The sequence below is a fragment of the Nipponia nippon genome, unplaced genomic scaffold, assembly GCF_047370975.1.
Source record: "Nipponia nippon isolate SJK-2023a ecotype South Korea unplaced genomic scaffold, ASM4737097v1 scaffold_5, whole genome shotgun sequence".
NCBI lineage: Eukaryota > Metazoa > Chordata > Aves > Pelecaniformes > Threskiornithidae > Nipponia > Nipponia nippon.
Window position 1 is genome coordinate 82,903,135 of NW_028262369.1, and position 16,354 is coordinate 82,919,488.

At 62.5% G+C, this 16,354-nt stretch overlaps 1 protein-coding gene across 1 annotated transcript; it reads right to left on the minus strand.

Moving 5' to 3' along the window:
* Positions 1-7,552: 7,552 nt before the first annotated feature.
* Positions 7,553-8,768, minus strand: CDK5R2 (cyclin dependent kinase 5 regulatory subunit 2). Its single transcript, XM_009462170.2, has one exon. The coding sequence runs from the start codon at positions 8,605-8,607 to the stop codon at positions 7,645-7,647; it is 963 nt and encodes a 320-aa protein (XP_009460445.2). The 5' UTR covers positions 8,608-8,768; the 3' UTR covers positions 7,553-7,644.
* Between the last annotated feature and the right edge of the window lie 7,586 nt (positions 8,769-16,354).

Genomic DNA, 16,354 nt, shown 5'->3' on the forward strand with positions numbered 1-16,354 from the left:
TCTGCAGGGGGCTGGTAAGAGGGGAAAACACCCAGCAAATCCCCTCCCATTCGAGCCAGAGCACCTGCAGGGCTGGGGTGGGGAGGATGCAGACACCCTGCTGCATCACCTTTTCTCCAGGCATCATCTCTGGCTCTTACAGCACCCAAGAGATAGGGCAGAGCTGGAAACCTCTGGGCTTCTTGAGACACCCCTCCAGGGAAGCCACATACCCTGTTCCCAGGCTGGCAAGGGGATGTGGCAACTGGAGGCAAAGAGGAGATGCAGTTGGCCTGGTGGGGTGTCTGCCACCTTGCCATCATCCAGGGGAATCTGGTCTGTCAGGAGCCAGATCTCTCGTGACCCACAGAGCCCTGTGCAACCAGCTTGGGGCAATGCACTGGGTGCAGCACAGCCTGATCCTGCAGCAAGTGTCCCTGCTGGGCTGCGCTGTGCCAGGAGCGGGGAGGTCCAGAGCTGCGGGGCCAGGCTCACATGTGACATTGATGCAGGGGTGAGCAGGGAAGCACTGCTTGCCCAGCTTCAGGAACATGCCCACAGATCCACTGGTGCCCGTGGTGGCTGGTGTGGGCTCAGGGGCTGCCCCCTGCCTGCCCCCCCTTGAGGCTGTGCTCCCCATCCCACCTGCAGTCCAAGGTGCCAAGGCTGGGGGCCAGGCTTACAGCAGGGATCAGATTGGCTGCATAGGGGCGTGCTGTGCAATTACCCAGCCCATGGAGGGGTGGTCAGCCCCCAGCCCCTCTCCCTGCACCCCCCAATCTGGGGGCTCCACGCTGCCCCCTCTGCATCCCTCCAGGGTCTGGTCACTCTCACAGCCTTGGTGGCATCTGCTCAGACGAGTCCTCACTGCCCTAATCAGCTTAACAGAGAGGGATCTGATGTCAGTGTCTCCTCTGGGGAGGGCTTAGGCTTCAGGGCGGGGGGGGTCTGATGCTGCCAGCAGGGAGCCCATGTATGGGAAAGGAACTGCAGGGACTGGCATTGCACAGCCTGGTCCCCAAGGACGGCAGGAGGTGAAGTGGTGGGGAAAGGAGTAGTTACCCCCATGCAACCAGCACTCAGGCTGGAGACACCCCCTTGCCCCAAGCTTAGCCTTGCAAGGGCAAAATGGGTGGGTTGGTCACAGCTGGCTCCCTCGGAGCCGGGGCAGGGGGCCGTGCCTCCGCTGGGGGAGCCCGCTTTGGGGCTTGGGTAACTGCATGATGCAGGGCAGGACATAGATTAAGGGATGTGGGTCACTAGGAACTCTCCCCCCCAACATCCTGCTCCTGTCCCTCCTGTCCCTCTGCCGGTGCCTGCACCAGGGAAGCCCAGGTGAGCCCAGTTCCCTCCTCATTCCCAGCCCTGCAATCCGGGTCCCTTCTGGATTGGAGGCCAGACATGCTGGGGAAGGGGGGAATTACCTTTTGGGGAGAGGGAGGACCACCGCACACCCTCAATGCAACAGGCTGCAGCTGAGGGCTTGCTTTGCTCCGCTCTGAACTCACCTGGCACGGTCCCCCTGATCTGTCCCCAAAGTGCCACCCCAAAAGCCAGGAATCAGCCCTGCGCTCCCCAGGGATGGCAGCCAGGAGGGAAGGTGGGGGACACCCATGCAGGACTGCACCAGCGATGCTCTCGCCTTGCCTGAAGATGCAGTCGGTGTCACCATGGCAACTCGGGATGCTCCCATCCCCAGGCCCCACCCGGAGCAGCCCCCCCACCCCACGCTGTGCTTACCAGAGTGGGGGACAGAGCATCACCTCCCACCCAAACCAGCCTCCGCCCTCCCCAGAGCCCTGTCTGACCCAGCCCGCCAGCAGTGCTGCTTTCTTCAGTCACCAAAACCGTCGGCTCGGAGCAGACTGCAGCAAAATCCTGCCAATGGGCGAGCGGGGCCAAGCCCGGCACGGCTCCTGGCGGAGCATCGTCTCTGGCCCTGGCTGGGGCTGCCCAGCCCGGGGGGCTGATGGGGGAGCACCGTCCCTGGCAGTGGGGTGCACCAGCTGGGTGGGGAGCCCGTCCTAGGTGGCTGGCAGCAGGGTGCATGGCCCCGGTGCACCCACAGGCTCCAGACCTACCTGCGGGGAGTCCTCGGGTGCCCTGCCCAGGGTGAGATGGTGGAATGTGATCCCAAAGGGCCTCAGCCTGTGCTGGGAAAAACGAGGGAGCAGTGCACATGGCCCGGGAGCTTCTTCTGCTGCCTTGTGAGTAAAGGCAGAAGGTTTTTTTCCTACTTAAAAAAAAAAATCTGTATCTTTGTCTCTTGCTTTGTGTAGCCAGCAAGAGGGCAGGATTGAGCCCTGCCCTGGCCTCAGCCTCTTGCCAGGATGGCAGAGGGATCCCTCAAACTCCCCCAAAACCTCCCAGCCCCACAGTAAGGGATCAGAGGGGGGATGGAGTAGCCCCTCTCCTATTTTAGCTGAGCCGCATCACCACTTGCTTCATTTCTCGCGCTGGGAAGAGCCTTCGCAGCACAGCCAGGTCACGTCTGCCCTGGGGGACGCGGGCTGCCTCCCTGCCCAAGCCTGCTCCCCTCCAGCTCTCCCAGTTCCCACCGATTTGCTCCTCTCCGCATCCCCGCTGCGCTGGCTCCTCACTCGGCCCCCCCACTCCCAAGCTGCTGACTCACATCCTCTCTCCAGACGCCACCTTCCCTTGGCCTGGCTCCCTGCAAAGCACTTTGTGACTTAATGTGGCTCAGCCGGAGCCCGCAGGTGCAGGCAGTCAGGCTCTGAAACCCCTCATGAAGCCCCTCCAAGGAACCAACCGTGATGCTTCCAAAAAATGCTGCTTTCTCCCTTGCCAATGTGCTCGGCGCTGCCACCATAAACCCCCCTGCCCTGGACTTCTCTTCCCCTGGGTCCTGGATGCACCTGGGGAAAGCTTTGTGCACTTTGGGTTTCTTCCCTGCTCACTGCCATCCCCAGACACAGGGATGCTCTGGATGGAGCCCCAAACCTTGCCCCTGCTGCTGCCTGCTCTCTGGTGCCCAGACAAGGGCTGCCGGGGAGGCAGTGTCCTGGTGTCGCTCCTGCCCAGCTGTACACGGAGACCTTGGGCCGGACTCTGCTGAGGGCAGGGGCTGGGCAGCGGGGAGGACTGGATTAATGCGCTAATGCCAGATTATGCTCTAATGCAGGACTTCTGATGAGGGAGCGGCACCCGGTCCAGCCCGGGGGGCACTCACTCCCTGGGGCAGGCTCCCCACAACTGCCCCAGGCCCCAGCTTGGTGCTGCCTGGCTGTCCCCCGAGGAGCTCGGTCCTCAGGGGTGACACAGGACCGTGAGACAGGCAGGGGACACAGCACAGGGTCACCTCCATGCTCAGCTCTCAGCGGACTGGAGGTAACACCCCAGCCTAGGCAGCCCTGGCACTCCACTCTGCCGGACTCCACGGCAGAAGGATTAACCATCACAGCAGGGCTCCATGGCATCTGGACCCCCTTCTCCAACTGCCCCAGCTTCTTGGCACAGAGCTGTCCCCAGCCTGTGCTCCTCAATCCCATACCCATCAGTCAGGCAATGCTGCAGGCCATGTTTCGGCTACAGCAGGGACCAAGCTGCCTGCTGTCCCACCTCCCTTGGTCTCATGCCTGCCACTGGGCTACCCTGGGCACAGGCAGAGCTCAAAGCCTCTTGCAGGTTCCCACCCCAGCCTGGATGCATCCCCCATCAGTCAAGACTCTGTGACAGCTGTTCCTGCCCCTCCCTAAGTACAAATATCTCATCAGCCAATTTAGTCTTGGACCCCTCATGCTCTTTCTGCCATTTGCTGCCATCTCCCTGTGTCACTTTGTCCACATCTTCACCCCTAGACATCCCACCAGCAGCTGTGACCAAAGTGCCATGGAGCAGGGAGGGGACCAGAAACCTGCACCCACAAGTCATCCCCAATTCAGCAGAGCAGCAACAGCCCGAAGCTGTGATGAAGCCAGTGTCTGAGTAGCTCCCACAGAGGCAGAAGAGTTCCCATTTCCATCTGCCTTGAGGAACGTGTTATCCGTCATCCTTGCAGCGGAACGGAGAAGGGCTTGCGCAGAAAGCTGGGCTGAGGCAGGTCCTTTGCCAGCCACGTGGGTGCTGGGTCTGCATCATCCGGAGCAGTTTCCTCCCCACGGAGCAGCTTCGAGTCACTCTGGGGGATGCTGCCAACTCTTAATAGCAAGAGCACAGCTTCCCTGCTGTTTGTCCAGCAGGAGGAGGCACGGCTTGCCAGGCTGGCTGCTCCAGCCGCCCATCGCTCCTCCATGCCCCAGTGCCGTGGCCAGCACATCCAGTGCACGGAGTTTGCTCTGCAGATGGAGCAGCAGGGCGAGGGGAGTCCCACAGAGCTGTTGCTCCACGAGCTCCGGGCAGAAACTCCCCCTTTCATGGGTGACTATGCATCCTGGGGACCCACTGCCACCCAGGGTGCCTCCAGCAGCCCCACGCACCTTTAGGGAGCGAAAGAAGGATGCTATGGCCTGAGAAGAGCCCTCGCTGGGGCAGGAGGGGCTGAACCCACTGCAGGCTGCACCACGCGGCTTGTGCCCACCTCCCCTGCTGCAACGTCGGGTGGAGCAGATGGGGCATCCACCCTGAGGCATAGAGAGGAGATGTGCTGCTGCTGGAGGAATTTCAAACTAGGAAAGAGCTTGGATCCTTCACCAAGGCCCTGTGGTGACGGATCCCTGACTTGGCCCTGCTGCTCCACCTCTGAGCCCCAAACCCATGTGAATCCCCCATCCCTGCAACCCCAGACACTGCAGAGCCCTGCGGCAGGCAGTGAGGGGGCTTCCCTGTCCCTCCTGAGAGGGTCTCAGCCCCTCACTGCTCCTCAGGGAGCACTGAGTGGCTGCAGGGACCACAAGTCTGGGGACAAGCTCTATCCATCCCCTCACTGCTGCCCCACAGCTGCCTCCTCAGCCCAGATCCCTGTGGCATCATGCAGCAGCACAGGGGGCTGGCAAGTTAAAGCACACAACCTTTGAGAGGGGAAAACGCCAAGCTCCCAAGCCTGTCTGAGCGTTCCCACCCCCCTGCTTGCGTCCCCCCCCACCTCCCCTTTGCCTTGGGGGGAGCAGGAGGCTCCCAGGCAAGGGAAGGTTAGTGGTCCCCCCGCCCCGCTCCCCCCAGCAGCGGTACAAGGTCCTCTGGGGGAGGGAAAACCAGACATCTCTCCCCTCAGTAAGGCTCTGGCTGAGCCGACGCTGCATATTTAAATGCATGGGAGCATCTAAGCTCATCTCTCATTCCTTGACATTTCCAGAGACTCCAAGCTGTCTTCAATTACCAGTCTGCAATTAGCTCTTCCTAAATCCCCCAATGAGGCCTAGCACTCTTAATCAATGAAACACAAGGGAGGAGGGGAAGGACATGGCCTCGCTGCAGCTGGAAGCACTTTAAAAGGCTGGGGCTTGAGGCTGGAAGGACCCTGAGGGTGTCTCTAAGGGGATCCGCAGGGTGGGAAACCTCCACCAGTGCTGGCAGGTTGTTCAGCTCTGGAGACAAGACCCTACAAAGCCCCACGGCCGGGGGTAGGGGGTCCCTGGACAGACACCCCCAGCTCAGGGTGGAGACAGCCAGCACCTACGGCTTGGGTGTTACCCTGCGGTGCTGCAGACCCTTCTTGCTGGATTGTGGCATGCTGCTTCATCTCCCTCTGCCTCAGTTTCCCTCTCTGCAAAACACTGATGGGGCTCCCCCAGCATCCCTATAGGAGCTCTAAGGCTCCAATTCCACCCCAGTTTAAGCCAGAGTAAGTGAGAGCTGCCAGCTTCCCCAGCACAACATGTGGATATGGCCAAACGTGGAGTGGGTGGTGAGTATGTTTTGGCCCAGCCAGCTCACCACAAGGTCATATGAATGTCAATCTAAAGGCAGGGACAAGAGCACCCATTAGGGCCAGGGAGCAGCACAGGTCTGGGTGGGTTTACACAGCCACAGAAAAGCCTTGCACAGCACCCTGCCAGGTCAGCCCCCGTCACAGGGACATCTGTGCTGTCTTCCTGGAAGCACAGCTTTGCCTGAATGAGCCAGATTGGGCCTAATTAGCAGCTCTGCTGATGCACACAAAGGTAGAGAGAATCCAGCTTACCCTCCATGACCTGCAGAGCCAGCACAGCTCTTCCTGGCAGAGGGGAGCCTGGCTCAGAGGGGCTGGGGAGCACTGGATGCAGACCCCAACAGGAAAGTGCGTGCTGTGGATCTTGCTAAAGAAGCCCCGGCAAATTCAGTAGCCTGAAGCGTAGCAACCAGCTCTGAGAAAGGCAAAGCCTTCCCCTTCTCCACCCCACTCCCTGGGGGTCTGCAGAAGCACAGGGCTGGTAACCGGGCTAGCAACACAGCCCCCACAGCCTGCTGCTGCCAGGGAAGGGAGCCCGGCCCTGCAGAGCAGAGAGAGGGAGGAAGGAGGGGAGGGGGGGTAGCTTTAGGGGGGGGAAAAAATAAAAATAAGGTGTGGGATCCTAGTTAAATCCAGTGCGGCAGACAGGCATCAGACATTTCCATCTGGAATGGAGGAGGCCAGGAGAACTCACAGGCAGCCAAGGGGCACTTGGGTGGACCAGGACTGGCCTTGGGCACAACAAACAGGGGTGAGACTCTTACCCCCAACTCACACCGGGGAGTAAACCCCCTCTGAGAACCAGCCCCCCCCCCCCCAGTCCCTCCTGGGGAGGAGAGGGGGCACTACGGGGGCTTGGGGTGCCCCCCCAATCCCCCTTGCACCCCACAGCCCAGCAAGTCCAGGGAGCCACCACCAGGCCCGTCCAGGCCGCCTCTTTATTCTCCAGTGAAGCAAAGCAAGAGGAGAGGGGACCCCCCCCCCCCCCAGTAGCAGGCCCCCTCCCCCCGGGCTCCCTAGGCCTCCTCTGGCACAGACCCCCTTCCCCACAGCAAGCCAAGGGGGGGAGGAGGGGGGCGCTCACCCCACCGGGACCCCATTTCGGGGGTCGCACCGGCGGGTGGGGTGTTTACCCACGGGGAAGGGGGGTGGGCGCCCCCCTCCCCCCCGGCGGCTCGAACAAAGGGGCAAGCGGGCGGCTCCCGCGGGGCGAGGAGCAGCGACGCCCACGCCCGGAGTGGGGGGGTCCGTGTCCCCCACCCGTGGGGGGGAGGCAGCGCCCACGACACGAAAACCCGCGCCCACCCCCCCCCCCCCGCCTTTGTCTGCGGAGCGGCGGCGGTTCCAGCACCACGGAGAGCGGCGGGGCCGGCGCCGCGGGGCCCCGCTCCGCCCGCCGCGGGGGGCTCCTCCACATGCACCCTCTGCCCGGGGGCCCCGCACCACCCAGGAGACCCCCCCCCCGGGCTCCCAGCTCCATTCCACCACCACCCCCTTTTTTTCCTAAAGAAACTGCCCCTCGGCAGCGTCCCCCTCTCCCCATCGCGCAGGCGGGAGGGACACGCATCCCCCCCCCCGCCCCGGTCTTCGCCGCCGTCTCGGTGTGCCGGAGCGCAGCCCCCAGCTGGGGGCGGAAGGGGGGGGGGCGGGGAGCGGCCGGATCCGGAGCAGGGAGGGTCCAGGCAGCGTCTCCGTGGAGCTGACGGCCGAGGAGGGGGGGGAAGGCGAGGAGGATGGCGGCGGGGGGGGAGGGGGGGGGGGATCCGGCAGTCCTTCGCCTCCCCCGCCCCTCGGTGCGCGGCCCCTTCCGCCCCCGGTGCCGGGGGCCCGGTACCTCCCTAACGGTCCAGGCTGATCGTCCAGTGCTTGGACCCGTCTCCGCCCTCGCCCTCGCTCTTGAGGTCCTGGAAGAGTTGCGTGAAGTAGTGCGGGTCCGCGTTGATTCGCAGCATCTTGGCGCTGAGGCGCTGGATGATGCCCAGGCAGCGCTCCCAGAAGCGGCCCTTGTCGCCCTCCACCAGGAAGGGCTTGAGCGGGTAGGAGATCTCGTTGCCCATGTAGGAGTAGGCGAGATAGAGGCAGGTGAGGAAGGCGGCCTGCAGCTCGGCCTGGCTCCCGATATCTTCGCCCCGCAGCGCTTCCCGGCAGAGCAGGTAGACGAACACCAGGTTGGCGGGGGTGATGAAGCCCTGGTCCTGCCAGCCCTGCAGCAGCAGCGAGCGGTCCACGCTGCGGAACCAGGAGATGAGCTCGCCGGGGCTCAGCTCCTTCAGCCGGTAGCAGCGGCGGCACACGAAGTCCCCCAAGCAGCGCAGCAGCTCGCCGGTGGACGCCTGCACTACGACGCGGCGCGGGGAGCCCGGGGGGCGGCTGCCGGCCGGCGGCGGCGGCGGGGGCGGCTTGCCCCCCCCGGAGCCCGGGTGCAGCTCCTGCGGCGCCGAGGGCACGGTGGGCACCGGCACGGCCAGCGGGCCCTGCTTGGCACCGTCGGCCGGCCCCACCACCGATTTGCGCAAGTTCTCTCGGTTGCGCTGCACCACCAGCGGGTCGGGCTGGCCCGGGGGCCCCCCCGGGGCCCCGCCGCCAGGCTTCGGCGTCACCTTCTTGGTGCTCTTCTTCTTCTTGGCCGAGGCGGCCACCAGCCGCTTCCAGGTGAGCGCCGAGATGAGCACGCTGGGGCGCTTCAGCCGGCTCTCGCCCTTGCCCGGCACCCTTCCCGGCGCCTTCTCGGCCAGCAGCCCCCCGCCGCCGCCGCCCTTGCCCGAGGAGGCGGCGGGGGAGAGGGAGAGCACCGTGCCCATGCTAACGCCGAGCGGGACGGGCGTGCGGGGGCCGGGGCGCCGGCACCGCCCATAGGAGGCCGGGGGCTGCGGGGGAGGCGGCCCGCACCGGGGCCGCGGTGCCCGAGGATGCTCCGCCGCGCCCGCTCTGGGCTCCGCGCCCGCCGCTGCAGCCAGCCGTGGCCCCGCCGCTCCCCGCCTCCCCGCCGACAGCCAATCGCCGCCCTACGGGTCCCCGGTGCTGCCCGCCCCCTCGCCGGTGGGCGGTGAGGCGGGGGGGGGCCCGGTTCGGCGCGGCTCTGCCGGGCGGCCGCCGCCCCGATGTGACCTTCACCGGTGGGGGGCTGGCCCGGTGCTCCCGCCGGGGCGGGGGGGCTGGGACCGGCGGTTCTGTCCCAGCCCCTCCGCCCTCCGTGTTAGGGAGGCGGGGAGGCGGCAGGGCCCTGCGGGGGGCAGCCCAGGGGACAGGGGGCACAGGAGGGGTCTGGGGGGGTCTTCTGAACTTGGCCGCTCTCGCCTGGGTCCTGCTCTGTTATCTTACCTACAAGGCAAGGGATGAACCTTCCCGGACAAGCAGAGCCCCCCCCCCCCCCCCCCCCCCCAAATGGCGCTAGGGGGACACAGTGGGGAGGAAGAGCCCTGGGAAATGCCAGAGGGGAGGATGAGGAGGGGCGAAGGTCAGGAAGACTGTGAGCATCTGCTGGGGGGGCAGCTGGAGAAGGCTTGGGGCTGGGGAAGGGCTGGTTGTGACTCGACACGCGGCCTCCATGAAGGGCCTAGGCTTGGTGGGAGAGCTCCAGCTCTCGTGAGAACCAGCCCGACGCTGAACACGGCTCGGTAGGGAGTCAGGAAGCACCCAGGCTGGGGGGAGCACCCCGTTGGGTCCCCCACCCGCCCTGGCTCTTCCTGCTCAGCCCTGGAAGGGAGATTTACCACCACCACGCTGACAGTCAGCAGCATCAGGCCAAAGTCAGGGACCCTGGAGGAAGGGGAAGGGGCCTCCTCCAGGTCCCCAAGGCGAGACCCGCCAGCCCTGCTGCCCAGGGCTCCCAGAGCCCTCAGGGGAGGAGGGAAGAGATGCTGCACTTCTGCATCATTGCAAAACGGTGTGCGATAAACCAGCCATGTGCACACAGGCTGCTTCTCCCTCTCCAGATCCGAGCACACCATGGACAAAACCTGCACCCTCTGCTTGCTGCCTCCCTGCCGCTTGCAGGAAGATCCCCCTGTATTTCTCATGAGCTGGAGGATGGATCCTGCAGCTCTGATTGCTACGGCGTGTGCCAGGCATCCATTATGAACAAAACACCCCCATTGCCGGGACTGCTCCTGCATGTAAAGCGCCGGGAGAGGCAGCTGGGAAAGGTTTCAGGGAGAATGTCTCAATGATGTATTTTGATACAGCGTTTTATGTGTGAAATGAACACATGTCGGTGCCAGGATGTAGCTGCTGCCGGATGGATCCGGGCTAACAGACGGTAATGAATTATCAACCGGGAGGAGCTAAGCCAGCCCCCCCCCGCTTCCTTCTGCACTGCCGATGCTGGAGGTGTTTGCAACGAAAGCGCAGGCTCAGAGCTGGGTTTCAGACTTCCAGCCGGGCCTCCCGATGCCTGGGGCTGACATGCCACATCTGGTGGCAGGGCAGAGGCTGTGCCCTCTGTGCCATGGCAGGGAAGAGGGGCAAAGTCCCATTCCCACATATCCTGCTCTGTGGCCAGCCATGTCCTGCTGTTTCCTTGCAGGAGGCCACAGCGCGATCTGCAAAGAACATGCACATGTGCACAGAGACCCCCAGACACAGAGGTTTGCTTTGGGAGTGGCCAGAATCAAAGTGGATGTGGGCCAGTATCACCTACCCAAGGCCAGCTTAGGCTGGGCTGAACTAACCAGGAGGATTTGGCAAAGGGGTACAAATATAGGAAGAAAATCAGGACAAGAATCCTGATGAAGATTAGGTCAGCACCTTTAGATATACAGAGCCGGCTTCAACCTAGCTGAGAAGATGGAGGAGCCCTAGGGAGGGGATGGGAAGGAGCTTGTGGTCTTTGCTCTCTTTGCATGTTTGAGGATGGACTGATTTTCTAGTGTGCAAACACGGTCTCATCAGAAACCCACAGCTGAATTTTGCAGGTGAGGAAGCAGAGACCTTCCTGCATGCTGCTTGCTCCTGCTGGAATAAAATTGCTCTCAGATTGCTTCATCTGAAACACATGAAGCAGCCCCCGCCCTCTGTGAGCTCTCCCAAATTGGCTTCCCCGAACTCATTAAGAAGGGCTATTTGTATTCGGTAGCGATGAGCTGAGCTTTGCAGCCTTATATGCAGAGGATGGGGCTGGAGATCTCCCCTGCCTCCCACAGCTGTGCTTGCAGTTACCAGCACCGCACAGCTCAGTGTGTGTGTATCTCCTGCCGCTCCCAGGAGGGGAGATTTGGCTGAAGCCTGTTTAAAAATCCAGCCATGGCTGTTCAGTGATGCAGCTTGAGGCCTTGGCTATAAGCAGCAGAAGAGCTCCAGAGATTGTTACTCCCTTCTTGCCGGCAGCTGCCTGTGCCCTGCCGTAGGAGCGGCTTTGGGGTAGAGGAGGTGAGTGAGCCCCTAGTCCTTCCCCAAGCCAGCGCTGCGGGCAGCGGCAAGGGCTTCCTGCAAGCACTAGGGAATTACCCAGGCCCTACAACAACAGCAGGATGTTTCTTATGCAGGTAAAGAAGCAGCTTTGCAGCTTACTTGGGAGGCAGCCACTCTTCCATGTGAAAGAGGAGGATCTTTTTTTCCCCCCTCTTCAGTTTTACTCTTCAGGCTCCAGCCCTGAGGCTGGCAGGCAATGATATAGCACAAGCTATGTCCTTGGGGCCGTCTCTGCTTGGCTCTTCCTTTAGGTCTCGGTTGTAAATGGTCAGTTGGCAGGGAAAGGCACAAAGCAGGAGAGGAGAGCAGCATTTCCCTTCCCCAGGGAATTGGGGTTGCCAGCCCAGGCAGCTGGAATGCCATGCCCTTGAAGCAAGAGAGGAATGGAGTAGGGCTCCAGGCATGGTCAATCTCAAGGCTGCTCTGAGGCTCCTGCCCATTGCCAGATCTTCAGCTGCTGGTGGTGTCACTTTGCTGGGACACTGTTGGCTTACACGGATCCCCTGCTACTAACAGTCACTCTAGCCAGGACAACGCATACTTCAGCTACCTGCTGGCACCAACAAAGGGATGTTTGTTTTTTTTTTTTTTTTATCTAGGCCCCTAATTTGGGCTGTGTAAGGGTATCCCTGTCCTGAATCAGGGGTGTTTCAGATGGGGAGTTGGAGCACTCTGGTACCCAGCACAGCTGGCTGGGCTCCAGGGATGGAGACTGGCAGGGAGACAGCAGCACCAGGGGAGACAAGCAGGGGTAAAACCAGGCAGTCCTGTGCAAAGGCTCTAAAGAGCTAGCGTTGACCTGCAGGAACCCCATGGTTCCCTGCGGGTGCCTGGCAGGCTGTCTCCCACTCTGCTGCCCCCCGAGTTGAGCCTCCCACTGCACAGGGCTGTGTAGCTCTGCCTGCCTGGGGCAGGTGGGAACGTGGGGGCAGGTCAGGCCTCGGTGAAGCCCATGCCAACCCTCACGAGCTCTCCAGGTTGTCTCTGCATGATGCTGCCATGCTGGGTCTGTGGCTCAGAAATGCACAAGCTCCCAGCCTGGGGCAGGGCAGCTCTCCCAGCATGTGAAAAGGCATTTTGGAGGGTCCTGGGCCCCCTACTCTGATCCCAGCTCCCCTCCAGGCTGCTGAGCTATTGGGCATGGGCTCTGTGAGAGGTCCTGGGTGAAAGCAGCTGGCACATTCCCCTGCCTGCTCCAGAATGATGAATGGGCACGCGTTTGCTGGCTGGCTGGAGCTGTTCTTTAATAGCTCACTTGCTGTGCCGTGGTCTGTCTGCACTGGCAGAGACAGGCAGGGAAAAGGGCCGTCTCCCTGGCAGCGGCTGGCCAGCCAGCTCCTGCGCTGTGCTGCTTTACCCGTGGAGACGGAGCTCACAGTCTTGGTACCTCTCTCAGTGAGCAGGTCTGACAGCTCTGGTGCTCCCCCTCCCAAGCCCCTACAGCAGGCAGACAACCGTGGCAGAGCTCCTGCCTGAGCTGGGAAGCCCCAGAGGACCTGGCTGGCAGGTTGTCTGCGGCACCTAGGGAGGAGAAACCTGCTTGTGCTTCCGAGTGCCCCAGCCCAGGCACCTCTCCCTTCTCCACCCCTGGTCCCCGTCCGTCTTTCCCCTTCCCAGTTCTCAAAGGAGAGGGGCTACAGCTGTGGCTCCATAGACACTGAAGCTGATCCAGGCTTACCCTGTGACACCCCCTTAGTGTGGCTCAGGGTGGGGGGCAGCGCCTACCTAAGATGGCTGGAGGAGCTTCTGCAGTCCTTGCTCCGAGATCAGCCCTGGGTTCACGCAGCAGAGCGGAGCAGAACACAGCTGAGTCGAGCAGCCCTGTTGCAGCCCCTGGAGAGAAGCTATTTTTGTTCTGCTGTTTGCCGAATGGTGGTGCTTGGAGTGGCTCAGAGAGCCAGAGAAACACAGCTCCTCTGGGTGGAAACCATGCAAGGCAGAGCCAGGCCTTGAATTGACATGGAAACACACCTCTGCTTCCTGATCCCTGGGCAGAGAGAAGGGTCCCGGCACTGGGCAGCCCCCAGCTTCTGGTGGGGAGGCAAGTACCCCTTGCTGGCATGGGGGCAAGGATGGAGGTTGCCGCCTGGGCTATGCTCACAGCCCACATCCCGCCCAGGACTGCTGCCGTTAAAGCCCTTAAGGAAAAAAGGTCTCGGCTCTGAGTAGGACAGGAAGGTACAACTGGGAAGTCCCACGCATAGCCATGGGCTGCTTAAATGCCTGCCAGCACATCCCTACAGTCTTGTGGCAGGAGGAAACCCACACAACTGCTAGCTGGTAGAGGTTAATGAAGGGGGTAATTATCACCCCCTGCAGACAATTAGGGCTCCATTAGGAGAGCCCCCGTCAGCCCAGCGTGGTGGCGGGTGGTCTCTGAGCTGGAGTCCCTGAAGGGGTGAGGCGGGGTTGTGCCAGCCCCTGCGCTGCCCGGGTGGGCTGGCGGCTCCGGGGAGGTTCGGGGGGGCCGGGGCCGGTGCCGGTGCCGGTGCCCGGGGCCGGGCCGGTGCTGCCCTCTCGCGGCAGCCGCCCCCGGAGCTCCCTGCGCTGCTCCGGGTCCCCTCCCCATCTCCAGCTTGTCTGGAGCTGGGCGCAGGACTGCTCCAGCGGCTCCCTGCCCAGCCCGTCACCGCAACTCTTTGCCCCCCACCCCCGCTTTGGGGAGACTCTCTGGCTGTCGGGGCGCTGGCATGGCTGGAGGAGGCTGCCACTTGTCTGAGGAAAAGTGTCTGGCTGCTGTCCTGGTGGTGATGGTTTCTCCCCGCCACCCATCACCCGCCTGTGGAGACCCGGCAGCTCCCCACTTGCAGCCTGCGCAGAAGCGGGGGGCATCTCTGGGGCCTCCCGGCAGTGAAAGGGCTGTGGGTGAAGGGGCTGAGGTCTCCGTGCTGGGACGGAAGGGGTGCCACAGGGTGCTGCTGTGTGAGGAGCGTCCCAGAGCAGGGGGAAGAGGGCAGAGAGAAGCACAGGGCAAGGAAAGCATCTGTGCAAGTACTCTTCCATGGCAGGCAGCAAGGATTTGTCCAGAATCATGTAGGATGCTGGGTGCTGAGCCCATGACTCCTGGTTTCCAGGACAGACTTGTTCCCGCACCTCCCTGGCTGGCAGGAGCTGAGCAGTCCAGCCCCTCAGGGTTGCTTCCACCTGGCAGGGAGGCAGCTCCCTTCATTTAACCTCCTCCTGCAGGCGCGTGGGAGCCTCAGCACGCACAGGCCAGGCCGCGGGGGCACGGCTGGCCCTGTACCAGCTGTCCCGGTGCTCGCTGCACAGGCACTGTGTGTGCAGAGATGCATTTGTATGCGTGCAGCAGCGTGTGCGTCCACAGGCTGATGCTGCCCCAGCATCCCTAAGTGCTGGAGCAGCACAAACCCCAGGGGTGAGACTGCTGTCCCCTGGCTCTGTTTCCTAGTGGTGACAGGGAAGGCAGGGCCATAGACTCCAGCTCTTGGGGCATCTTGTCCCTGTGTGGTGGCCAAAGGGACCTGGTGACGCTTGGGGGGGGGGCCTCGCTGCCCACCAGGTGGAGCTGCACCCCACGTTTTGCTGCTGCTGGGGTGGCCCTGGGCCAACCTTGGTCTCCTGCTGCTTTTCCCTGCCCTGTCAAGGAGGGATTCTGCCCTTCCCCAGCCCTCCAGGTAGCGCACGCATGAAGGACAAGCATGCACGTCCTGTACACATGCTCCGGTGACAAGTGCTGACCACCACTAGCCCCACCTGCCCAGCAGCACAGGGAAGTTGCCTGCTGGCAGGTAGACAGTGGATATTGACCCAGTATTTTGGAAGCCTTCTCCTCAACAGCCACACAAGACTGTGAAGACTCAGGAGATTGTCCTTCCTCAGTGGTGTTCTGGCCTCACGTTTTGCCACTGCTTGGGGCTGACTGCATTCACTGCACAGATGAGGATGGAGTCTGTCCCAGACCCTGCCAAGCTCACCATGTAAACCAGATCTTGCCTGTTCCAGCTGCGTGTGGGTCCCCAAGGACTCCTGGCCCTCTGGAGCTGCTGCAGGCCATGGCACCGGCTCTGCTGCGGCCGTTGATGGGATCCCAGGCTGTGTGCTCTGTGGTCCTGACCTTGGGGCACATCTGCTCAAGCACTGCAGCCCTGTGAGATGCAAAGGGCCGTGAGGGTGAATCCTTCACCTGCCCTCTCGCTGCCTCTGTGGGCCTTGGCTCACGGCTGCTGAGGACTGGCTGCCTGAGATCCAGCTGTACCTTAGCCTGGAGGGATCCAGGGGGAGGTGTTTCTGTGCTGATACTGTGCTAACTCCAGGGAGCCAGTCTGAGACTCACCAGCCTCCTCTCACAGCCCTAGACCTGCCCCATGAAGCCAGGACCTGGAAGACCCCTTGGTCAAGCAATCCACCACCTTCCCTAGCCCCTTTTTTCTCCCCTGATGCTTGCCAGCCCCATGCAGGGGTCCCATCACAGACTGTCCCTCCTCTCCCCATGGCACCCCCAGTGCGTGACAGGCAGGGGGCTGGAGAGGGTCTCTCTGCCCTCAGTCGTGGTCGGGCTGGGGCTCCAGAGGACGGTCTGCTCCTTGCCTGGTGGGATGCTGTCAAGCCTGGTCTGCGGTGGAAGCGAGGGAGGCAGCTGTACAGGAAATAATCACGGCTTGTTCCAAGATTAAATCACTGGCGGGAGCGCGAGAGAGGATAAAAGGAGCCGTCTGTCGTTAGAGGGAATATTAACCCGGCAGCAGGCCGGGAGGAGGGAGGATTTTATTCCCTGCACTTGCTGGCTGCCAGGCCTGCTGTGCACACAGGGCTCAGCACTGACAGCATCTCTCAGTGGGACATGCACCCTCCCTCCCCGGCTCAGCCCTCAACACGGACCCTTCTCCCTCCCCTGCTCGAGGGAGGGATGCTGCTGCGAGCAGGGGCAGAGGAAGGATTTTCAGAGAACTGAGGAAACTGAGGCAGGATCGTGCCACATGTCTGGTGCTGCATGGAGGCACTGAACTGCTCAGTCCCTCCATGCATCGCTTGTGCTCTGCCCAGGCCAGCTCTTTGCCCAGTTCCTCTGGATGAGCTCAGCATGGCACAAAAGGTTCTTGTTTGGTCTGGCCCTTATCAGGGACCTGCCTTGAGGTCCTTCAGCACAGGAGCAGGGCTGGAGCTGTAGCAGGTGGGGGC

What these genes read in the sequence shown, in the direction of transcription:
- CDK5R2 (XM_009462170.2), bottom strand. Translation starts at nt 8,607, where the DNA reads ATGGGCACGGTGCTCTCCCTCTCCCCCGCCGCCTCCTCGGGCAAGGGC.